Source organism: Diorhabda sublineata, chromosome 7 (genome assembly GCF_026230105.1).
Source record: "Diorhabda sublineata isolate icDioSubl1.1 chromosome 7, icDioSubl1.1, whole genome shotgun sequence".
NCBI classification, from domain to species: domain Eukaryota; kingdom Metazoa; phylum Arthropoda; class Insecta; order Coleoptera; family Chrysomelidae; genus Diorhabda; species Diorhabda sublineata.
In genome coordinates, this window is record NC_079480.1 from 25,119,757 (window position 1) to 25,147,004 (window position 27,248).

The 27,248-nt window shown below is 32.9% G+C and overlaps 1 protein-coding gene across 9 annotated transcripts in view; it reads left to right on the top strand.

Annotated features, from left to right (window-relative positions):
- LOC130446940 (teneurin-a) overlaps positions 1-27,248 on the top strand; it is a 556,419-nt gene that overhangs the window by 406,834 nt on the left and 122,337 nt on the right. For all 9 annotated transcript variants that reach the window (XM_056783483.1, XM_056783489.1, XM_056783488.1 and 6 more), the window contains one exon: positions 198-357. In XM_056783483.1, coding sequence (XP_056639461.1) covers positions 198-357 — 160 coding nt within the window. The remainder of the gene's footprint in view (positions 1-197; positions 358-27,248) is intronic.

The window sequence follows — 27,248 nt, forward strand, 5'->3', positions numbered from 1 at the left end:
TATATAGCAGACCCACAGAAACAAGTTTGTAAGCTTTTAAAAGATTCCGTAAACGAACAGACTTTAATTCAAATAAGAAGTATAAATTTGGGAAAAGATAATTTCACATTTGATCAGACTATTTGTTATTTCTACTTTTCCATTCAAATTGGTCTCATTATTTTAGAATAATTTCAAGCAAATTTATCTGTTTGCAGGTGTACAATGACGAGCTCCAGCCGCACGTCGTGTCTTTAATAATATCGGAAGCCGAAGGAGTTAGTGCAACGTGTCCTAATGATTGTTCAGGACGAGGATCATGCTATTTAGGGAAATGTGACTGCATCGATGGGTTCCAAGGAATAGATTGTTCTAAAAGTGAGTATTTTTTGATGAACAATTGCTTTATTTATCATATAATTATGAGGTAATAATATTCTTCAATAAGATGACTCTATCAATCCAGTGTTCTGATAATTTCAGCAAAAAATTTATATTTTTACTCAACAAAATTAGCATAATGAAGTCGTCAAGCAGTAAGTTATTTGTAAACAATTTTGAAGTATATCCATTAATTAAACTAAAAAATTTTGTAGCTATCCTAGAAATATTCATAAGACAGACTTTTTGACGAAATAATATTGTCATAGAAACAACTAATACTTGTAGTGAATAATTTTTAAAATTTCTCAAAGCACCTTTGAGTGTTCAACTAAAATTCGGAGGGTGCATATCATAATCGTATCTCACCCGACCAGCTCTTTCTTTCAACGGTTTATTGGTAAATAAAAACTTCAAACAGCTTCAAGCTATAAAACAGAGGTTATCAAAACAACTTGTCCCAACCTGATTTATGTTTTATACATTTTTATATCCCGTACTTTTATAAGTCATTTCGCAAACATCGTATAAATTCCAACTATATACGACTATAGTTGATTTGATTCCCAACTTAATTCCTATGTGTTGTATATAAAATATATCGGGAAATAGCGACTTTTTATAGTAATTTTTTATATCTAAAATTACAGTTGTAAAAGTTCAACAGTTTAATGCGTGAAGAAATTACCAATTTATTGTAGTAAACTATGTCATCATTGAATTCAAATCGAATATGACATTGATTTTGATGAAAAATTTCACATCTTTGAAATAAAAACGCGTAACTGCACGTTATTAAGAACTTATGAGATATTTATAACAGAAATTGATAATTACGTGAACAACACCAGATGACATAACCTCACAATAATACAAAAACCATTGACAAGTTTGACGATATGACAACGTTGACAAAATGTGACGCGTAATAGTATTTTTATACTTCAGTTTATGATTGTTTTGAGCACCAAGCAAGTCAAAGAGGATAAACCTACGATTTAAAGAGAAAAAAATGCCTTGGTAGTTGATTCCTCAAGCTTGTACTTCTCCAAAAAAATAAATCCCGATAAATTGAAGTTCTGAGTGTCTGCAGGCGAACTCGGTGTTCATAAGCCCCGTCTGCCTGTCGAATAGGTTTTGAAAATACTGCTTTAGGCTAAACAGCTCGGAAGGGTACCTGCCCTAGTCAGGTCAGCAACCTTTGTTCTATGCTGAACGCACTGTTTACACCACTACTACACCAACACTCATAGTAACACTGCCTGACACGCGTTTCTTTAAACAAGTTATCGTCTTCAGAGACTGAAGGTAAACCTATATCACCAACGGTTCCAGAAAATCCAACTTATTTGTTCTATGCACTAGGCTGTCCAACTTTCCGGTCAACTCTGAATCGCGCAGCAATACTCCAAAGATGGAAGAATCTGGATCTTTCAGAAAATTACTAGATGTAAAGCCGTTTCGTATAAAAGAGGTTGAAGAAGTTTTTGTTGCCCTGTCCCAATGAATTCACCCAACAAACGTCTTTAAGGTATTGGTGATATTATATGTCCAAAATTTGAAAAAAACGGCAGCCTGAGTCTTTACTGCATTCAACTCGATCAGATCTATTTCTGTCTGCAGATTTGAACGACTACACCAGTGTGTTATCGTCGGCGAAGCTATAGATCAGGTTTGCAGTTTTGTCGATTACTTCGTTGATGTACTGGAAAAAGAGAATAGGGGACAGGTTACATCCCTGAAAAACTGCAGCGTTGACCTCAAACCTTTTTTAGTTGTCCACCGATAGCTACCTAGATGTATCGGATTTTGAGAAAGCTACTAAGCTTGTCGATAAGTGAGAAGACAAACAATACCTAATTTATTTAGAAGGTTCGGATGCCAGAACCTGCCAAAAGCCTTAGATAGGTCCTATGGAATTGTTCTGGATTCCTCAACTTTCTCTATAGCTTGAGTTTAGACGCTAGTGACATAGGCCAGGAGATCCCCGGTTGATCTATGTTTATGAAAGTCGTATTGATGGTCACTGATGATGTAGGTAGACTCAAAATATGTCAATATTTGATGGTTAACGACCTTAGCAATAACAAAGAATGAAGAAGATATTCATCTTTGGCTCCAATAGGATTGTATTGGTGGTAATCATCACAAGTTGTGAACTACTACACAAATATACATTATAATAAGACTTTCTTTCAACCAGAAACTGTAATACTCTTTTTGTTTTTCAAATTATATGAATTGAGGATTTGAATTTACATTTAGCTTACTGACAATGTGAAACTTTTGTATCTAACAATCGAATCTGATTTTTATATTTTATTTGCACCACGTTTTTTATTATAGTGAATTTTTCTTGAAAAAGTTATATAAGTGAATGTGTTGAGAGTGGACAACATTATTGAGTACAACTGTTTATTGCTTTTACTAGTTCTTCCTGTTGAACTCTTAAAATATCTTTAATTACAGCATCATTACCTTTCAAAATGAAGAACTTTCTTTCATTTTAACTTCCTAATTTTTCGGTTTTCTTTGTTTGTTTATATATGAATGAATCCAGTGAAGCACATTGATCCACTTTCCGATTAAAAGAAGTGGTTTTTAAATAGTGGATCTTATGGAAACGTGTATTTTTTCACATAAACTTGAGTTCAATAGCAATCATATTCGGTTGTTGAACATAGACCCTCTACTATTAATCCTAAAAGTACGAAATTTGACATACGTCCTTCTATTCCTTTTGCTTCGTTGCTTGTAAGTGAATTCGAAATACCTCGAATCCTTTCCGTCCTTGAAATACTTCAAACGGATGTTTTTTTTTTCGATTCTAATATTCTATTCTGATTTAAAAAGATTACTTCAACCACAACAATTCATTGAAATAAGCAGTATAAGGCCCAAGGAATACTTAATACATGTCATGCGCTTAGGATAATTTTTTTTAATAAATTCATGCAATTTTTATTTGTCTATGGGAAAAATATTTCACAATTTACTTTTAGAATTATATTGAACCTTCTTATGATGACAGCTTTTGCTGTAAATCCAAATATTATGTATATAGAATAAGATGAAACATCATTGGATATTTTCCTTCTATACCAGTTATTCCAAACTTCATTAACGATGCAAGACAAGATGAGCGAAGTTGTGATCCTTGGAGTATAGTCGTATAAAATGACTATCGTAAGTACAAAGATTGTGATATTCAACATCCAATTATTTCCTTTCAATTTTACAGTTAAATTGTAACCTTACGATTGTTAAATTTGTATCCTTTGTATAATTCCACGCCATTTTTCTTTTTTCAAACAAATAAGTAACTTTGCAATTTGCTTATATTTATATTTGGTAAACAGTACGAAACAAATTGAAAAATTAAACAAACTGGACGTGCTTGAACGAGAAAAGTACAATTTGAGAGTTAATCAAAATTATTTATTTCAAACCTCACAAAACTACAGAAATATTTTGAGATTTTGAGTGAAATAATTTATTGCTTACACATAAAACAATAAAAAGCTCTAAATTCTTATTAAATTTTTTATTAAAAAATCCATTTTTCTATAATTAAATTCAAATAATTGATGTTGAAGTATATTTTCACCTCAATATCAGATGACATATTACTAATTCTCTTATTTATATAAATAGGGTCTACTTTGAACTATCTCAATTCTATTTACGGCTTCTAGGAAATATATTTCTCTAAAAGTGAGTGTCTTTTCTTATCAGTGTGCTTCATATACTTTAGTGGAGTCTCAGTTGCTCTTTTCAGTAAATCTCTTTTGGCAGAAACCTGCCCTCGAAATAAGCCCTACTTTTACATGTCGATAAAACAATTCTGAGAAACGAACGTTTTAGTTATAGCAAAATTGAATATATTTCATAACCTTTTCAAAGTTTTTACTTCGAGAAATTAAACGAACTTTCCTTATTATATATGTAACATCAAATACAGTGATGGAATGCCTCAATTATATCGGAAACAGGTTGTTAATAATGTTAATGTTAATTTTTATGAATACACATTATTTAATAACCAGAATATCCCCGTCTATCTATACATCGAAGAGGAAGTCTGTAGGGGCTGTACGTTGTTCTATGTTGTTCGAAACATATCTCGAGTTCAAAAGCTTCCCTGACTAATTGTGAGTTTTCCAAAAGAATGAATAAATATATTTGCAGTGTCACTAAGTTTATTTCAAATAGATAGTTCCAAAGAACTCTTTAGGTACAATATGAAAAAATGCCTGTGATCAATAGCCTAAGTCTGAGGCTATCCGTATCTTCTATAAACACACACAAGTTGTGAAGAAACTCAAGAAATATTAAGCTCTGTCTATATTGATGATTTAGTAACTTTCAAAAGTGTTCATAACTAATTTGAACAATTTGAAAATGGACATAAGGTAGTTAAGGACAAGAAACGTTGTGAATATCCTTCCATCTCAAACATAGAATGGAATTAGCTGGAGAAGGAAAAACTTGTTCATTTTTCTTAAAAATAGCGAGTGTAATTTAGACCACAAGACTGAAGTGAGACTTCTTCAGCTCCAGCTATAATTAAGTGGTTATCTTCTTGTTTGATGCGGTGTATTACAACTTGCTGCTAAAAGTTTTCCTAATTCTACATCTGCTCTACTCATTGAGCAAAAACAACGAACCACAAAAATCAAGTGAAACATCGTCAGCTCCAGCTACAAGTATATTTAATCATAGATTTTTTATTTTTATTCATTATTTTTATTATCAAAATCATCACTAATTACAGTGGATAGTTTGAGAACTCAGATACAAATGTTTTAGTGATCTGCATCGATTATTGTTCAATGTCTTATGGTACTATCAATTCGGTTATTATTAATTTGTTGTTCAAATTCATCTTGAAGAGAGTTTCCTGAGAGTTTTCCACCTCCAGACATCGAAATCTTCTGCCAAAATTAATTGCAACATACAATAAGTATAGTCTTATACAAAATATATTCTAGTTATAGCTATAGGAGGGATGAAAAGCGAAAACGATAACTCCAAATAATCTACAATCTAATGGCAAATATATGATATGATCAACTATCTTATTGGCAAAATGTGAATAACTACAATTATGATTCACCAATATGGATATCACAAAGGTATTGTGGTAAAATTGAATAACTATCTCGCAATCACCCACACGGTCCAACTTTTCGTAATGCTCTCAACACTCATGAATCAGCTTATTCCCAAAGTGAAGCGTACATAAAGAAGTTTTACTTCATAAATGTGCTTATATTGTTTCAATAGCATCCTTGATATTTAGAAAGCCACGACAAATCAGACGGAAAGATAAGGGCAACTTTAACCAAAAGCAATCCATAATTTGGTTTTTCTCCTACTTTCATCAAACTCTCATAACTTGACTGTGAACTCAACAGTTTACCTCTGAAGATGATAACTTGGTTCTGGCCAGCTCTTTCTCCTTGAAAAATTCCTCATGGACTGTTTTCTGACAGTTTCACCATTCTTGTTAGTTTATTTGGGACACCGCGTGCTCTAAAGTCTTCTCGATATTCACCGACTACTAGGTTATGATTCAATTTTTATTCATTTGAAGACATCAAAAGTCACACATTAAAATCAGTTTCAACTGTTGATTAGTGTGTATGAAACGACTGCAGTTTGATGATTTCTCTACAAAGCAAAATGAGACGCTGTCGTGTCTTTGGCATTTTCACCCTTTCTCCCTGGTTTTCCGCTAGGACGCTTCCAAACAAAAGCACGCATTTGAAAATTTAATGTAACGTGAAATTTCACCTTGGCAATAAATAACTCTTGATAAGACTCATAAGCATTAATAACAGGATAATATTCCTTCGAAGGAAAACATTTAGGATTTCCGATAACTTAATGTTATAGGCGTGTTTGTATTTGAAGCGAAGCAATAAAATGTCTATTTCCAAGATTTCGAGAAAGAGAATTCCAACGAAGGATCAATACTTTATTATTTATAAACGGAAAGTGAGAATATACAAGCATTCATGTATGTATTTATGTAATGAACTATCCTTCCACATCTTTAATTCAATTGAGATATACACCAATTCCATAAGAAATTCGAAGAAAAGGAATAGTAGAGTGCAATAAAATCCATGTGCTCATTTATATATGTGATTATATTATATATAACTAATCCTTTTGAGTTATACTCACCTTCAAACAAAGGTTTTTGTTGCTTATTTCAAGGTTTCAAATTGAGAGTAAAATTTTATTGTCTCCTCATTGAAGAAAATTAAGATTCTAAATTTGTAGAAATCACTAAATATAATTCACGAAAAAGACAACAATTTAAATGAATTCAGTAAATGATTTGTATATTCATAAGCAGTCGAGATGATTTTTTTTATTTTTTTCATCCACAAACGTCTCTAACTCAACTTCGACAGTACCTAGAAACAATCACAATCTGTGAAGGAGTTACAATAAAAAATGTTACAATCAACAGGATATGTTCAATTTTTCATAAATTATTGAATTGAGTATTGGTGTATATATTACGTCCCAAGCCCGATCTTGTACGGAATCGAGCTTCGTACAATGAATTTGTACGAAGTCCGATCTGTACAAGCCATTTTGTATGGAGTCGAGATTGGCGGTCTTCGGACAGAGATGATTATACGAAGTCGACTCTGTACAACGCTGGTTGTACGGAGTCGGAGCATCGATACTCACTCGGTAATGAGCGCGTTATTCCGAAGTAGTACACGCAACCTAACCTAACCTAACCTAACCTAACATAACAATAGATGGTAGCCAACTAGCCGGAGAACATACTTTCAATCACAATAACTACGTTTGTGTTTACTAACATCTTAATAGCGCGCTCATCAATATCAACAGGATATGTTCAATTTTTCATAAATTATTGAATTGAGTATTGGTGTATATGTTACGTCCCAAGCCCGATCTTGTACGGAATCGAGCTTCGTACAATGAATTTGTACGAAGTCCGATCTGTACAAGCCATTTTGTATGGAGTCTATTGTTAGGTTAGGTTAGGTTAGGTTAGGTTAGGTTAGGTTAGGTTAGGTTAGGTTGCGTGTACTACTTCGGAATAACGCGCTCATTACCGAGTGAGTATCGACGCTCCGACTCCGTACAATCATCTCTGTCCGAAGTCCGCCAATCTCGGCTTCGTACAAAATGGCTTGTACAGATCGGACTTCGTACAAATTCATTGTACGAAGCTCGACTCCGTACAAGATCGGGCTTGGGACGTAACATATATAATGCCCATTACTAAATTCATGAGTTTTCTCAAGTAGAACTAATTTCTCGAGTAATTTGAATATGGTTGATAGAATACTAATCGACTAATATGACTTGATTTTCTCAGTTGATTTTTCCATCTTTGTTATAAGTATGACTTCAACTACCTAGAGGAATACAGACCGTTTTCAGGACCGCATTATATAGTTGCGTCAAATATTAGACCCTCTTTCTAGGAGGTTCTTGCAACTACCATGTCGTATATATCCTGGAGATGTTTTTCTTTACATTGGATCAAATATCGTACTTGTTTATTTGTGAACTTCTGAATAAGTAGCTTTAGTTGATATATTGTTTCCAGGAACTGTCTTATATCTGCTGTAATGTCGAAATTATTTACAGATAAAATTTGGAGACAACTATGAAGTGTTTGGGAGACTTTTTAATCCTTTTTGCCTACAGTCCATTCCACTATTTACTTTTTTGCTGCTTCCAAAAGTGAAAAATCGCTTGTTTGTATGACCGACAGGTTTTTGAGATAGTTCTGTACTTCTTTTGTGGTGGTCAAGTGGATTTTTGAAGTCTATCATTTCCTGATTTAAATTTTATTTTCTGGGGCTCCAACCCTTTGCCATATTTCGCTTTCGTTTGTCTGCAATACATTTTTTGCTTCATGAACGACGGCATTTCTTGTTGCTTACGTTATACTCCATTCTTAGGTGTTCTTGTCGATGCTACTTCATGAATAGACGTTGAAGATGTTTCTTATAAGTGAAATGTCAAGATTCAGCGTTCCGTCAAGTATCTTTCAGAATAACAACAGATACCAAAAAAATATTTAATTTTTTGTTATAGTGTGAAGACCGCCTCTCTACGTGTATGATATTGAACTTATTTCAAATAAAAACTTTGCGTATATTTTGCGAAAAAATTAATAAAGAAGTATGTAAATATGGTAAATCATTTTGGTTTCTTCTTTCGGTATCATTCATTCATTTCTTTCTTGATCTGTACTATATCTTTAGGTTTTGGTCATTATTGCTTGACCCTCCTGTCCTTCTGCAAGATTCGTACATTATTCTTGAAACTAAAACTTCTCCGTAATCACAGTTTATTCAACTGACTCTGTTAAATTGTTCGACTATTTAAATGGAAGTTCGTAATAAAATTTTAACTTACTCTTAATCAATATATTGACTCGAAATTTCACATTTTTTCTTTGTTTAATAAAAATACATGGATCAATAGAAGAACTTTGACGCGTGAAAATAGGAAAAAGTCGCTAGGGAGTAGATCTGGTTAATATTGTGGGAGGTTAAACAATTTGAAAGGAGTGGCTGATGTGGTAAGATGTGTTAACCTTTTTCTTCAAATGCGGTCATATTTTTGCATTTTCTTTCTTCTTTCAATTTTAGTTGTAATAGCTTCCCCTTATGTTATCTATATTCTTTCACATTTTCATATTATTTTCAAAGTTGAAAATATTCCATATCACTTCATTTCATCAACTTACTGAGACTGTAGCTAAAGTTGCAGAATGACATTTTGAAATGGTTTATTTCTGTATGTCTTGATCGAACCTCGTATTCATGACGACAAGAGAAATAATTGACAGGTAAAAAGCGGAAAATAAGGATTTATTACATAGAATCAAACATTCGATAATTGAAAAAAAAAAGATTGACTTATTGGATTAATGATGTCCATCAATCATTGTGGAGCAAAAATAATATCCAAATAACCTGGAGCAATATCATCGCGTTAATTATTGGAGAGACCACTCAAAAACAGGTAGAAGTTTTAAATGATAACGTGAAAATGGTTGTTCCATCAACTACCCTCATTATTCACGTTTCATATGATCTCGATTTTAATCAATTCCAAACTCAACGGACCGGGTTTTACAATGATAGGAAAACTTGTTAATTAAAGGACAGAAATATAGGCATTGATATATTTTGTAAGCGATACAAAAAAATATGTTAATTGAAACAGAAAAATTTGCCAATATAAAACAAATATTGATGCCCTTCTTGAATTACAAGCTATACTAACTAGTCAAAAACGTTTGCTGTGAACAAATTTATAGTATACATTTACGGGATTCCTTATAGGAAAATAATTCATACTACGCTTACAAAGTGTATTTATTGAAGCTTTTACAAATTCAATCCTTTCACTTACTATATCTAGAAAAATTTAATTACGATCAAACAATGGCTGTTGAATTATCGTTAACAAAAACTTTGTGATTGAGAAAACATGCTTTGATTTCAGTTCATTGCTTGATAAAAGTTTCTTCAAACACTGCAGCTTATTCGTATAGGTCAATTGAGAGTATACAGGATTTATTTTCACTATAGAATAACCTATTTACCTGGGACACAATGCGCTTGTCAGAAGGTGCACTAACTGTGCACTAGAAGTATTACACGGTATATATTTGTTTTTGTGGAGTGAGACACCTTCAGAACATATCTCAGCTGTTGAAATTTCAAGACTGTCATCCACCTTTCTCAACATAATCACCAGAAGGTTTAACATCATCATACATCTTGGTATATCTACTAGACCTTTTTGGGTTCCATTTATAATTTTTGTACCATGAACCCTATTTTTTCAAGACAGTAAGTTCAGTAAGTTTCCAATTTGTTGTATGGTTGTTCCACATTTTTTCTGTCATCTTTGACATGCAAAAAAATATTGTTCTGTTATGTCTTCCATGTTAGGACAGTGATGATAAGCTAGTAAGTGAATAATATCAAAGAAGCCATGAAACTTATGTGATCTGTGAGAAAAGATGAACCAAATATTCGGAATTAATCTTTTTGTTCAGCTACCTCTTTTTATCTTACCGGCATATCAACTTTGGTGGATATTATCTTCTCTTTTCCATATTGTTTTCGCTATAGATCAAACTTCTTTCTCTATCAGTAAATCTGTGGGAATTGAGTCAGCAAGTAGCTCTGCTCTAATTGATACTGTTCGAAATGTGCTGCAGATTGTAGTGACTTGTTTGCTTTACTTTTAGAATTAGATCAACACAGACGGGATTGAATAAGTGACTACTTTTGAGTGGACATGCCCAAAAGTTTTTAGGGGCTCTTCTGATTCACCAAGTAATGGAAGTGAAACTTTACCATTGAAACAGCACATTCCAACAGTTTCATCTTTCCATTTAAGAGCATCTGAATAGTGACATTTTTTATTCATTGAACCAATGACAATCAAAGGATGCTTATGATATTCAATTGAAGGGTCATATTGAAACCAAGTACCATTGAAAACCGACAAGTCCCAACGCATGAAATTTCGACGGCACTTGGTCTGCATTTCTGCATTATGAATTCTTCTCGCCTGCGATTGTTCTGGAGTTTCTATCGCTCTTCTAGCTACCTGTAGCGTAGCTTGTCTTTCTGAACAAACTCGTACATGAAGAGGAGTTTCAGCTGCTTTCAAAACACTTTGTCGCTCTATTTGCTGTTGTTTTCTCAACATGAACCGAGAATTCTGCAACTTTAATTTGCATTTTTAAAGGTCAACAAAGTAAGAATTAAGACCAACGAGTTAGATCTAAAGCAAAGAATAGCATCTAACCTCCGAAATTACGTCTAACCTAAGAAATGCAAATAGTTTTATACTGAATATATAATAACAGAAAAAAATAACAATAAATATAGAAAAATTCCAAACAGCTGAAACTATAGTCAATTGGATTGGATATTGACGTGACCGTCGGTAATACTTTTCCGTTTATGGACTGTTAGTTGGCGTTTAAGAAACTAGATTTTGAGATATTTTACGTTAAAAATAATTTGTTTTTTCATAAAAAGTTACTTCTTATACACCCAAGAATATGTGTACAAAGTTTCATGAAGATCGGTCAAGTAATTTTTGCGTGAATTTATAATATTAGTATAATATTGATGGAAAATTTGGAAAAAAAAATTCCTATATCATCGATAAATAAGCTATAATTTGCTTGTTTGTGTATCCCAAAATTTGCAGTCTATAGATTCCAACATATACAAAACTACCAACTAAATTCCGAATTATCCTCTCAAATTAAAAAAAAAATGATATTGTAATTTGTAATAGTGATAAACGGCCAAATCTCTATCCATTATATAAGGAATCGACGTGGTGATTAAAGATCTTAATAAAGGATCCATTGTTAGAGAGATTTGAATATTTCAAGCTGTCGATGACAGAGAGAGATTTCTACAAATTATAGAGCGGACATTTTTCTTCACTTTGTGTAGTATTCGGAGAATGAAGCGGTCTGTGAGATTAGAGAACTGTAAGTACACGGCGAATCTGATTCGAAATCACACTGTCTCTGTAATACACAATCTCCGACCCCAATGAAAGGGACCAAACGATAAGTTGTCTGTAATTAATGCTGAAGGCTCTTGATGTTGTATCGGGTTTCAGTATAACAGGTAATTAAATGAATGGAAGGTTTTCAATTGAATCACGGATTAAGACATAATCATTATGTTTTATAAAAAAAATAGCATTGATTCAACTTGTCCAACAAATTTTGCTGGTGAACCAGACAAATATTGCAATACATATATTATCGGAGTGTATGAAAAAAATGAATCTGAAACTCGCGGAAGAGAAGACCGAAGCGGTAGTCATGGTCGACCGTAGGACAGTTAGGCAGGTGACTATAGAAGTGAAGAACACACACTTCAAAACTAAACCAGAATAATAGTTCCTCGGATTTTGCATAGACCAGAGATCTTTTATGAAAAGACATATTTTGAACACCTTCAAAAAGCGCAGTCATCTGCGATCATCATCATTCAGATTAATTGTTATCTCGTGTGGTTGGGGGAAGTTAGACCTGATTTCCATAGACCACGATATATCTACACTTGTACAGTAAAAGTTGGTGAAAATCCGGGCATTGTTATTTCTTCATCAACTCCAAAGTATGTCAATGAAAGGAAGAGTTACACTTCCAATTCTTTGACTCATCTGCAAGACTTAACAATAAAGTTTTTAAAGGCTCTTCTGGTTCACCAAGTAATGGAAGTGGAACTTCACCACTGAAACAGTACATTCCAACAGTTTCATGTTTCCATTTGAGTATATCGCAACAATGACATTTTTTATTCATTGAGCCAATGAAAATCAAAGGATAATTGAAGGATAATATCGAAACCAGTACAATTGAAAGTCATCTGCGATAGCCTTAAACCGCTCAACGCCAAATCTCAATGTTCCTACTTCTGTAAAACGAAAACTCTCAAGCGCATTTTGAACGGAGCCAACGGAATCAGTAGGACTTGATACCAATAGACTTACTCGTAAGGGAAATAATTTCCACGTATGGTGAAAGAGATATCCTTGGAAGGCTACCAAATACAATGGGCCAGTATGACAGACAGAGGTTGCTAGTCAGAAAGATTAATTCCAAATATTTGAGTTTGGCTCAATAGAAAACACGGATGTACAAATATCACCTGACGCAGCTATTCACAGGGCATGGATGTTAAGATCACAAACTCACCATCTTGTCTTAACTGTCATAATGTGGAAGATACTGCAGAGCACACCTTTTTTGTCTATCAGAGAATGCAGAAAGATCACTGAATAACCATACAAGAACTTGGAAGCGTTGTCCTTGAAATGACAGCTAGCATGAAAGCCTGGAAAACCATATCTGATATGGTGACAAAGATAGTTACCCAATAACAAAAAGATCTAGTAGATAGACCAAGATGAGTCCAAGCAGTATTATGAAGTGATACCTTCTGGTAGTTCCGTTGTACTCTCTGTTGATTGAAGGGGAGTTTTAATGGGTAAAAATCCCACATAACCTCGTAATTCCAACTACTACATAGTGGTGTGTGGTATAAGTTTACAGTTATGTATTCTTTTTTGGTAAGGACGGTTATTTTTGCTTCTTCCTTTCTTTGTACATTTCGCTTTAGATCTCCTTTTTTTGTTTTGACCTACTTTCGCTTCCCACACTCTCTTCATTGGTCTTGACTCCTCCACTCTTTGTAAATGATACCAACAACTCAGTTGTCTTTGTTCAATGAATTCATTTGTTAACCTATCATTTCTTGTTAATCTCTCACGTATAATTTGGCGTATACTATCTAAGATATAATGTGAATAATTCGATTGAATTGTCTATAAGATAAACAACATAAGCTTTAGACATTGTTGGTTATTGGTACCTTATGTTATTAGTTATGGTTCTTATTTTTTGACATTTTGTTTACAAAATTTCGTTCCAAGTAATAGCTTATTAATTATTTGAAATATGACGCTACTGCAGGAAACAACTAAACCGTAATATCAAAAAATATATTTTTAAAATAACTTTATTTCCCGAGATACTTTTTAAACGTTTATTTTTCAATAAAGCGACTTTCTAATCTTCTCCTCTTCCTTTGAACTTTTCTTCCAATCTAATAAAAATCTATCTTTTTTCGCACGTTCCTTTTATGGCCTTGCTAGAGCGTTTATTGTTTTATCCAAGCCCCTTCTGATAGTGAACTTCAAAAGATATTGGAATTAAAAAACTTTTGCTTCCTGCACATTCTATATAGAGTTTTTCTTTTTTCATGAAAAACTCGTCGGTATCAATACAATCAGAGAAATCTTTCAACTTCGTCTTGTTGTTGCTTTTCTACCGAACAAAATACTTCGGTTTCAATTAAGAAGTCTTCTTGAACAATAAACTTGAGTGTATTTATTAATCAAGTTCAAGAAAAAAGTTTTGTATCAACAAATCAATTATACAATTAAGTTAAAACAACATAAAAGTTATGAAAAACTGAATAATAAAGATAAACATCGAATTAAAAATTCATCTTTGATAAATGTCAATTAGAAAGTTAACATATTGCCCAACAGATCTGAAGGATATCCTTGATATTATTGATTTTCTTATAATTAGGAATATATCCTCAAATATGTGAACGTAGAAGAGGATTGGAATGTAAACTTGCTCATACTTCTACACTGGGTGATAGTACCTTCTTCTTTTTCTCTTTTTTTTCCTTTTTACCTTTCTCTTTTTCTCCTTTTTCTTCTTTCTAACACAGATCACAGCATCCTCATTATCATACAGGTGTTTCTTCCTTGTGGATTTTTCATTTCTGCGTTTTTAGGGTATTTTGTCTTCCAACGAAATATGTAAATACGAAGTGAAGTAATGACAACAGGAAATCTCTATTTAAGATCAGAAATCTTGGAAATATTGAGAAAAAAGCATCTAAATCATAGATTAATTAACCTAATACAAGATATCAATACCCAGTGTAAAACAAAGATCAGAGTGGGATTCACAACAACAGAAGATATAAATCTAAACACAGAAGACTCACTCAATCCCTTTGATAATGAATGAAATAAAAGAAATTCTGCCCAAAACAGCGGGATTCGAAATGAGAAATGCTTTCTTACTTATCGTCTGCTATGTTGACGATACTGAAGATAATAACCAAAGGCTACCACGAGGTCTGGCTATGAAATAATGAGACTGGTTACTAAAAAGGGTTTTATCATGAAAATTATTCTACATTTGAATGCTCCCTTCAATTTACTCTCTTTCCCTCGACCCACACCTTTCCATACGTTTTTTGCATTGATCGTAGCAGTGCTGGAAGTCTTCTTCGGCGAGTGCCTTTAGGAGCTCTGCCGTTTTTTGCTTTATCACTTCTATCGACTCGAATTGGGTCCCTTCCTAGACAGGTCTTTTTCTAACCTCATAAGAAAATCTGAGCAGACCTGTTGACGCAAGAGCTTTTGATCAAGAGTCAGATTTTTTAGCACCAACTTTGTCATCTTTCATTACTCGTGTAAAATTTTTCTAACCGTTGCTTTACATCTTACATCTTACATCTTCAGCAATCATCCGGATACTCATTCAACTATCTGCACGCACAACTTGGTTGATTTTGGTCATTGTTCACGGAGTTGAAATAGTCACAGGGCGACCTGGGCGCTTGTCATCTTCAGTGTTCTCTCGGTACTTACTAAAGCGCTTACAACATTCAAAAACACGCCCACAAGATAGAGAATTGTCTCCATAGGCATCTTTCAACAATTTATAGCACTCAGTAGGAGTTTTTCCAATTTAACGAGAAATTTGAGATTGATACATTGTTCGTGAGAAGTTCAAATGCCTAGCGATGTCCAAAAGACCAATATGATAAAAGTTGGAAATCGACTCTAAAATTATCAAACAAGAGCATCATTTTGAATAACTGAGAGCAGAAATAATGAGTTATGGAAACCTTTATAATGAAGTAATGAAGAACCTTCAATGGAAGTTGCTCGAATTTTGAGATACCTGACAGATAGAGCTTGGAAATACCTAAGTACAGATATATAAAACGACTATGAGACATATTATTACATACGCAGCAGAAAGAAGATCAGATACAAATATGAAACTACAGACAATGAGAGTAGTTGAAATGATAATACTAAAAAGTATATAGAGACAAAACTCTACACGAAAGTATGCGAAAAGAAGTGGAAAATAAGACAGGAGGATGAGATGGAAGTTATGGAACAAACATATGAAAATAATGGAAAACAGACATTGATAGTACTTATAACACAAAAAATTGCACGGAAACTTGTAAATAACAGAAATAATTGGCTAAACTTGAAATTAGTCGTGAGCAGGAAATTGATTGTCAATGCAAACGATTATATCATAAAATAAAATGTTATGTAACAAATAATCAGCTAGCAGTTTGGAAAAACACCTCTACAATTGAATGAGAAATAATAGGGAATAATTTCCCCGAAATTATGAAACTATCAACCAGGACAACGATAATTAGAAGAAAATGACAGCAAACCAAAGCAACAGCTGAAAAAACAACTTCAAATAATTGAACTTGAACGCGAAATGATTCAATTGCTGAATAACTGAGTTAATTAACTTGATAACGATACGATTGGTAATATAGAGGGAAGCTGAGGAAAAAATAATATGCAAAAGGCAAACACATTCCCGGTCCTTCTAGAAAAAACCTTCCAGACATCTGAACAGGAGGTTTTATTTCACTAAGAGAAGTTTCTACGGAAATTATGACAAGCATAACTCCTAAAAAAGCTTCTGAATTTGATCTCACAACCGAGGAAAACTGAAGCATAAAGCAATTAGTCAAATTAATCGACCTTATTAAAGCGTTATGCCTGAACCACGTTAACTTTCCCAGGAAGTTCCATTCTACCGGTTTATCTTTGTTTGGGAGTTATCTCTTTAATCTCATTCTACAAAAAATTGTTCCTTAATAGACTGAAGCATATAATAGATAAAAAGAACGTCATCCCGTCTCCTCAGATTTTCGAGAGCAGAACTCATTCATGGACCAATTTCGTAGAATTACAAACGTACATTTAAAGTCACTAAAAAGAAACAAATCTACTATTTAAGGTCTAAATTACAAGTTAAGTATGTCACTAGCCCACCAATATTCAAAACTACTTAATTCTTATATTTCGGGCAAATATTTTAGAGTTGAATAGAAGGAGGGATACTCTTAGGCAGGAGCACCTCATGATAGTGTACTTTACTTACTGTATACCAAAGTGCAGTCATTAAAGCTTGTGAAAAGTAATATTCAATTGATATAAAGTTTTCCAAATAAACTATTGGGGAACATCGGTCATGTACCTTGGTATCAATAATCTCAATAGAGAGCTCGATGTAGAAATTGTTGACCAGACAAAAGCCAAAATCAATAATTGCGAGGAAAAACGAATACTACGACACGGAAACGTCGAGGATATCCAGCACCTCGACAATGCTAATTTAGAAAGAAGGCCCAATAAGATCAAGCTGTTTGAGTCAGTGAACTAGTTTGAATATTGGTGTTAATAGAAGCCGATACACGTTAACAGAGGTGTTGTTGACATTTTTCTATATTAGCGTAAACCAAATGAATAGGACCGAGGCATTTGAGAGTTTCCACGTTGTCAGTCGATTTAGGTTAGAAAATAATGAACAGAACAATTCCTTCAAGAGGTATTTCTTTCAGAAACGGAAATATTCATCTGGTACAATAGAGAATTAAATATTTCTCGGTACGACATTGTTTCAAAATTTAAATTGAAACTGTAAGGTAATTCGGATAATCTCAGAAAAATTGCGGCTTACATTCAAAGGTTACTGCAACTTTAAGGAAAGTTTTTTAATCTGAATGCCTTTGAAGTTTTTCCTGGCATCACTAAACAATAAATACTTATGATAAGAAGAGTACAAAGCTTTTAAACCTTTTAGAATTAATATCCCGAGATAAATGAAAATACCAAAATGACAGAAGAAAACTAGAAATTTTATCGTTAATTATTTTCGGTTGGGTTATAGTAATTGGATTTTCTCATAGAAATCATCAGAAAAAGATGAACTTTTGAACTATTTATTCAAAAAAGTCATGTAATGAGTTTATAGAAAAAATTATACTCGCTATCGATGGTCATAGAAAGATTTGAGATCAACGATGTACTCAACAAAACTACAGACCAGATCTTCAACTTCGCTAACGATAAGACACTAATGTCAACGTTCAAATCAGCCGCTCCTAAATCATCCCCATCAATACCGATCTTCAAAACATTCTGAAAAAGCGTGGAAGCAATCTGATTGAGTTTAATGCAGCAATGACCCAGACTGCTGTGTTATAAAAGAAGACTAAAACTCGGACTCAGGATTTCGTTTTTTCTGAATACAAAACACCACCATGAATCACGATAAATTTGCTTGTTGGGTGTTGGGATTGATAGCGATATGTCCTGGCATACTCACGTGGCCGAATTAGCTAGGACAACTTCACAAAAACTGGAACCGTCTTTCTAGAAATAAAGATAATCTTTGTAAAAATTATTTGCAGATTTTAGACCCACCCCTATTTGAGAACATAAAATTAAAAAAGCAAAATTAACCCAATTAACTGGTACTTTATTCATGATAAGCGAAGTTTTCAACAAAATCTGCGTTATTTTTCACCCCACTAGTCCCTTTCTGTCTTGAAATAATGGTTGGGAGAGAGTGGGAACCTTGTTATTAAAAAATGCCTGTAAGTTCGGTTCTGTTTAGCCGATTTTTATAAACTTCTTGTTGTTTGAACGAGCATTTGTTCAGCAATACAAAATATATAAACTACAAGCGATTCAATTAGCAACGTGAATGATAGAGGGAGTTGTTTACATATATATTCCAGATATTGTCCTCTGGACAAATTTAGCTAGAAGCAGAAATATTTAAGTCGGCTTTTCGGAAGTAAACTAAATTGACATTAGAATGAAAAGAACCGCTTGTTGATATCTTTTTTCTGTCTTATATTAAGAAACGACTTCAGACGTCTATTGGTTCACAGAAACGGAAATTGAAAATTGATTCTGCACAGAAAGTTCTTACATAATCATTCACTACTTATACTATACTAATTAAATAATTTTAGATTGCATGCATATCCGTATGTTTGAGATTTTTATATCGGGATGGATTATTGCATTTGGCTATTAAAATGATACACGACGATCCTAGAAAACTTTCAGTTATTATATAATGAGATAAGAATCACAATATCTTAAATATATGAAACAACGCCCTTTATCTTTTTGCTTATAAATTGCATATAATTGATATAAAATAAAGTGAAGATTGCTAATTTCACCCCCGTATAATGTAACAGGTTAGGTTAGCTCCAAGAAGAAGCTATTTTTTAGTAACTGCAAAAAATAGCACTTAGTAGTTAACAAAAAAATGAAAATCAAAAGATCGGACGGAAAAGACGCCTTCAGCTCATAGATGATAGAACAACAAAGAAAAAATACGAAGAAGAACTGGAGAGAGCTCTAGCAGAGCAACGGAGCTATAATATTAATGAAGAACTGAAACATTTAGAGAAAACCATGAAGAAGGCGGCAAGCCAAATAATACCACAGAAAATGGAGCAGGGAAAAGGGACTGATGCCAAATGTGAAGAAGAAATTGAGAAGAGGAAACGAGCCAAGCAGAAAAATGTTACAGACCGAAATAGATAAAGCTGAAAAACTGTATGAAGTGCAAAGAAAAACAATGAAAAAAACATGAAGAGCAAAGAATAACAGCGAAAAAAGCATGTAGAGCAAATAAACGCAAAGGAACGGAGAGCAGAATTAGACGCATTGAAGAAAGTTTTCTAAACAAAGAAGTGAAGAATTTCTATGAAGAAATAAAATACAATAAAGGGTAAGCTGAGCAAAATACTTTTTATATGAAAAATCAGAAAGAGGAAATAATAATAGATGAGACCCAAATGAACCATGAAAGATGAGAAGAGCATTTCAAAGAAACATTAAACGCAGAAAACGAGGTGGACAATGGGAGGGGCTTACAACACAAGATCGGAATAATATCAAAAATATATTGCCACTAATAAAGGAGGAGAAACTAAAAATAATTCTGGAGCTAAAAAACGGCAAGTCCACAGGAGAGGATGAAATAGAGCCAGAATCAATCAAGTATGGTGGAACTGCATTGAAGACGAGAATATATCATTTGATAAGCAGAAAATAGGAACAAGGGACGATACCAGAAACGTGGAAAATTGCAATAATGGTACAAATACACTAGAAAGAAAAAGAAATGAATTAGATACAACCTACAAAGTTTTGACTAATGGCATAGATATACTTGTTGGGAGACTACCAATGCGGGCTTAGATCTGGAAAATTAGTCAAAGACCACATTCTCACTCTAAGGCAAGCGTAAATAATGGGGTATGCGAATTAATTTACTCAGTCTTCATTGATTTTCAAAAAGCCTAAGATACTGTGAACAGAAACCATTTGTACAGCATTTTGAACGATCTTAGTATTCTAAAAAAGCTTATAAGTTACGAAAATGACACTCGAATATACAGAAACGAAGGTGAAGGCAAATCAAAGAATATCAGAATGTGTCCAGAACAACATAGAACTGAAACAAGGTGATCCTTTACCCATTACGTTGTTCGATACAATATTAGAATGGAAAGTACGTGAAATCGGTGTGAACTGAACAAGGATACTAAAAACAAGGACAACGCTATTACTGCGATACGCAGATGATGTAGTAATCCTTTCAACATCGAATAACGAGCTTATGTAAACCTGCAGAACCTTCATAGAAATAGGAGAGACAGTGAATCTACGAGTCAACGGAAAAAACAATGAGAAGTTTGTCAATACCACTGAACGAAGAAAATGCAATGAACTTAGAACAAGTTCAAAGTTATGTATATCTTGGGTTGGTTATCAAAGACGAAGGTGACGAAGGAGAAAATCTGGAAGCGAGGATGACAAGGGCAAGTGAACAATTTGGGAGTGGTGAATGCCATAATAAGAACCAAAATAGTCTCCAGAAAAGCAAAGCTACATCCATACAAAACAATAATAAAACCAACAGTGAGCTACGGAGGTGAAACGTGGATTCTTAATAAAACAGAGAAAGAGAAGTTAGATATATGGGAAAGAAGGATACTAGGAGGTGAAAAGGAGGAAAAATTAATGCTGAGGAGAACAAATATTAAAATGAGGAATCTAAAGAAAACAATAAAGTGGCTGGGTCTCATATAGAGAATGTCAGATCTTAGAGCAACAAAAACAATGATGGACATAGAATAAGGAAGAACAAAAAATAAAGAAAGACCAAGGAAAAGATGGATACGCAGAGGTGATGAGAGACCTAGGAGAGAAAGGGAGAGGAATTCAGGACTGGAAAACGAAAGCAAAATGTAGAAGAGTGCAAGGAAACACTTCCACACACACAAGCTATGGGTTTAAAAGTCCTGTGTATAAAATTGAATAAATTCGATACAATGAGAGATACGGATGTCTTCATAGCATCAATCGATTGAGAAAACTTCCAACTTACTCAACAGTCTCATCGCAATACTCCAATCTCATACATACGCGTATTATACAGGATGAATGTTGAGATTAATTTATTTCTCAAAAAAATCCACATAAAAATTCATATTATCCACAGATTGGAAACTGAAATATTGTAATTCGTCATTTCAAAGGAATGTGTGGAATGAAAATGGGGAAAAAAAACTTTTGTCTCCGGTTTTCACCAAATTCTGCACATGGGGTTCAAATGGTATGGAGATTTGATAAAAGTCGTCAGTTTTGGAGGAAACAAATTATGACGAGGGGAAAATTCTGGAAAATTCATGAAAATTTGATTTTTGTGAAAACTACATGTCCGGGTCAAAAACTGATATATTTTCTAGAATCTCTGGCGAAAACTATATGATATCTGATCATTTTTCACATACTTTTAATGAGAAACCATAATTTCAAGATTTTGGAACAAAATCGAGAAATTTTCGGAATATTGTTGTCATACCTGTGTATAAAATTGAATAAATTCAATACTACAATAATATAATCTTATACATAAGCGTATTATACAGGGTGAAAGTTGAGACAAATTTATTTCTCAAAAAAATCCACATGAAAATTCATATTATCTACAGATTAGAAACTGAAACATTATAATGTGCAAAAATTAGAACAAAAAAATAGGTACTATCATAGAAAAAATATACCTTCTTCTCCATGGTTTGCAAAGCGAGTTATAAAGCTTTGAATTTGAGCATTCGGAACGAAATTCGATATTTCAAAGGGGTAGAAAATGGAAAAAAAAACCTTTTTGTCTCCGTTTTCTACCAAATTCCGCACATGGCGGTCAAATGATATGGGGATTTCAGAAAAGTTCCCAGTTTTCAGAAAAAAAAAATTATGACGAGTAGAAAATTCGGTAAAATCCATGACAATTTTATTTGCAGGAAAACCATATGTCTGATTCAAGAACTGATATGTTTTTCAGCATCTCCGGCGACGAATGCTTGATAACTGATTATTTTCCCTATGCTTGCAATACGAACCCATATTTTCAATATTTTGGCACTAAACGGTGAAAAATAGGAATTTTGTAATAGAAAAGAGCCATCTCAATTTCATACGAACAATCACTTCCTGAATTTTGTCACATGCATTTAAAAACACTCTTTATATAATCACAATTTTAGAATAAGGAAGTGATAAGTGAAAAGGAGATAGAATTAACGACCCTTTGTGTTGTATACTTTGAAAAAAATCGAAATTTCATCGAAATCTGATAAATACTGTCGAATATCCGATCGGACTGTGACACCACAACCAAATATTTTAAATTACTATAAAATCAATTGATGAAGCTTTAAAAGAATACATTTATTGGTTGTCAGTTGGAATAGTGGTATACGGAAGATTTAAAAAACAAAACTAAAAGTTTCTACTGTTTTAATTGTATGGCCGTATCACTACGGATTTAATTTGGTAGAATTAATCTGGGTTAGCTTTAATAAAAGTTAAATGGGACGTGAAAATTCGACAATTTAGTTGATGCCTATATACAACGCGGTTGGGAGTTCTATGGACAAAAGTTAATACTCTATAAATAAAAATGAACAGTTTAATGGTTTTGTAACAATAAAAAAGTTTTATGTTTCGTTTATAAAAATTATCACGGTTTCCAATTTACGCATATTGCATTTCTATAATATGAATTTTGAGACATTGATATTAAAGACATTGCAAATTGAAACCTTTAAGAAAACTTTGAAAGGAATAGTTCGATTCATAGTGATACTCGTACAGAGGCATATTCAATCTATTGGTAATGGGGCGTGAATTCAAAAACGACTATAATCCAAGCTATAGAAATAAGAGACAAAAAAAAGTACAAATCTATTTCTAGGTATAGAAATTGTAACCTATTTCAATGTTATTATCACAATTTTGCTTCAATGTTCATTCTATTATTATAATTTTGAGATAAATATGAGTCAAGATAATTTATTTTTTTTTTCCTGTTTCTAATTTCTTGGGTTGGTAGGTTGCTTGTATAAAATAGTAACATTTCGATGAAATATCACATTTATATGTATAACTTAACTATTAATATATGATGAATAAAATATTTGTAAAATAGATAAAATCATATTAGTAGGTATCTCAAAAACATTGTTAAAATTAATATTAGAATCAGTGTATTTAGCTCGAAATTTCAATAAAACAATATTATACCAGGAAGTTTGAAATAAACTAATTAATCAATTTATGGTAAATTTGGTTGAGGTTTTTTATATCTAGTCTATCATTCACAGAACATTCATCTTGCTTCATGTGTATGATTTCTTTGATTAATAATTTTTGTTAGTTCGTGTCTTGAGCTAAGATTTTTGTTTTTTTTTTAAATCAAATTGATGATGTTCATTTTTTTCATGTTTATGTAGAGCAGTCGATGCATTTTTGGTATATTTGTGACCATTTATTCTGTTCTTTAAATATTTGTAGTCATTCCTATATATTTTTTAGGACAATTCAAACATGGTATGGAATATATAATATTTAATTTCTTAGCGTCTTTAGTTTTGTTTTTTAGTGTAGTGAAAAGTGGGGATAATGTGTTGTGTGATCTATGACTTATATTGATGTTATGTTTCGATAAAATGTATTTTAATTTTTCTGATAGTTGGTATGTATAGGGGTGTGCTATCTATCTATATATATATATATATATATATATATATATATATATATATATATATTCCTTTATTTATTTATATATATTTCAGATTGTTGTTATTGTTCAATTTGTATGTACGTTGACGGATGATTCTATTGATCTGATTTTCTGGATATTAATTATTCTTCGAAGTATACACCCCACAAAAATTATCGCATCACTCATTATTTTTAAAATATTTTAAATGTATTGCCTGCTTTTCGAATTTTATTATCATTACGAATTAAAACACCAATAGATACGCTTGTTTCAACATTTATTTTGTATCAGTTTAATCTACAGAGGACAAGAAGTTGGATTTATCAAAACATAGAGAATATCAAAAAAATTGTATAAAACATCTATACAAAAAAATGAATGGTGCTTAAACTTAAACCAGCCAATGAATTTCTAATAGCGTGTGTTGCCGCCCCTCGCTCTAATTACAGCTTCCATTCGTCTTGGAAGGCTTCTAAACAGGTTCTGGACGTATTCTTGCGGCATGTTTTCCCAGATGTTACAAAGAATATTTTGAAGATCATCTAGTGTTCTTATTGATGCTGGATATTGCTGAATTTGCCATCCTAGATAGTCCCAGACATGCTCTATTGGGTTAAGGTCCGGGCTACGTGCAGGCCAATTCAGGATGGGTATCTCGACCTCTTCTATGTACTGCCGAACCACTCTAGCAGCGTGTGGACGAGCATTATCGTGCATTAGCACATAGTTGTCACCGATATGAAGCATATACCACTACATGGGATTCGAGGATATTGGTTATGTACCTGTCAGCATTTAGTCTTCCATCATTCACTAGTACTAACTCCGTGCAACCCTCGAAATAAATTCCTCCCCAAACGATGATACAGCCACCAACAAAGCTTTCAGTTTGACAAAAATTAATCTGATCGTGCCGTTCAACACGTCGCTTATAAACTGGTACACGCTTATCTAATGAATACAGGCAAAATCTTGATTCATCTGTGAATAAAATATTGGACCAATCTTGAATATTCCAATTTGCGTGTTCTCGAGCAAATTCCAATCTTACTACTCGATGTTCTCTGGTAAGACGTGGACCTCTAGCTGGCACTTTGGCTCGTATAACAGCTTCTCTCAGCCTATTTTGAACTGTTTGTAGGCTTATTCGGACATTACGAGCAGCCAGGGTGGTATGCCTAATTCTTAACGCCGTTAACCTCAAATAACGATCATCTACTACCGAAGTTACCCTTCCGCGGTCTTATCCGGATCTTCTGGTTAGCTGGCCTGTGGATATGTGGATATGATGGATATGGTGCTTTGTTGAACTGCAATTACCCCGGCGACGTATCTTTGACTGCGGCCATCTTGTATGAATGCGATGATTCTAGTGGCTTCTTCATTCGTCACATGTCTTGTTAAACGTTGAGGCACATCCATTATTAACAAAATAAATTCAAATTTTCACTATAGAATAACACAATTTGTTTAGAAAGTTCTCGATCTCAATGCATTCTCCAAGAGAGAAATGATTTACTCCAGCATTTTTGCTTCCAAAGAAATTTGTAAGAAATTGTGATATTTTATTGCCCATGATAAGAAACCAGAAATATCTATTAAGTGGATACATATACAGATTGTCCCAAAAAACTAAAATTAAGCATTAAAAATATCCTAAAATACCAGTGATGCGAAAATTTTTGTGGGTTTTTTTATTACTTCATGGTGATATTTTGGAGAAGTTAATTTTAATGCTCAATCTGTTAATCGACGTTGTTTTTTGTGATTTGGGATGGCTTGAAATAAAATTAAGATATTTTCCATATTATGTTTCTTTCGTATAATATTAATTTTTTATTGTGTCGTGTCTATGAAATTAATTTTGTTGTTGTTTTCAATTTCTAAAGTAAATTGGATACTTGGGTTAAATTCATTGAAGTTATCAAGAAATGTATTGCATTTGTTACGAGGAATTACCGCTAAACAGTCGTCAACGTATCTTCTGGAAAACACTACATCAATATCCATATCATCCAGTATTTTCTCTTCTACATATACCATAACAATTTGCGGTATACTCAAGGAAATTGAAGATCCCGTTTGTACATCCGTTTAGTTGCTGGAAAAAGTTATTCTTATATTGGCAATATTACAAGATATATCACTTTATATAATATACAGGATGTTCGAAACAAGAGGGTTTTATTATTGAAAACATGTCGTACCAAGAAGAAGGGTGAGATTTTTTATTATTTTGTGAAGATCACTGACAACACTGTCCGTACTATAGAGGTTCAGTTACATGAAAAATTAGAATTCAACGTTATTTTAATGAAATCATAGATAATCTTTGATCATTTGGATTAATTAATAAGAATTGAGGATACTACGGATTGAATTCAATTCTTTCCTAGATTCTCAATCTTCATTTCAATTTTTGTCTTGTGAGTTTTTCAAATTGATAATTTTATCATCACTTCAGAAAAGCATCCATTATTGTTTCATAATTTTAAACTTAAAATATTCCAAAAACTGTGCACAGTATCCAGTTACACCAGGAATCCCTCTTTGGTTTAAAAAGTAATGTTTAAGAGATGTATCAAGTCCCAAAATATATTCGTATAAAAAGTTGCCAGTAGTTTAGGCAAAATCCTAAAAAATGCATTATACAAAAATTTTTTACTGAGCATACCCCTATTATTTGCCAGCTGTCTACCTATCCTAAAGACTGTGTCACCTTTTATTGGACACGCTATATAATAATCACGTAGAAACCATATTTGATTTTCTCTGTGACATCTAAAATATCTTCTTTAAATATAAAAAAAAAACGCTTAAAAATTCTGGTTAACAATTCATCATTTTCCTGTTAAACGGCATTTTTTGTGTTATATAAAAAGAAGCATTTAACTGAAACGTTTCAACATACTTAATGTTTATACAGGAAAGTTTCTACCTTTCGTAAAATCAATTTTTCAATTTTCAATAGAAAGATAGGAAATTGGTTGTCAGAGTCAATTCAAAAAAGTATATAACATATTAAAAGAAATTCAGAATGTTATATCCGGAAGATAAATTGATGTTAACGACG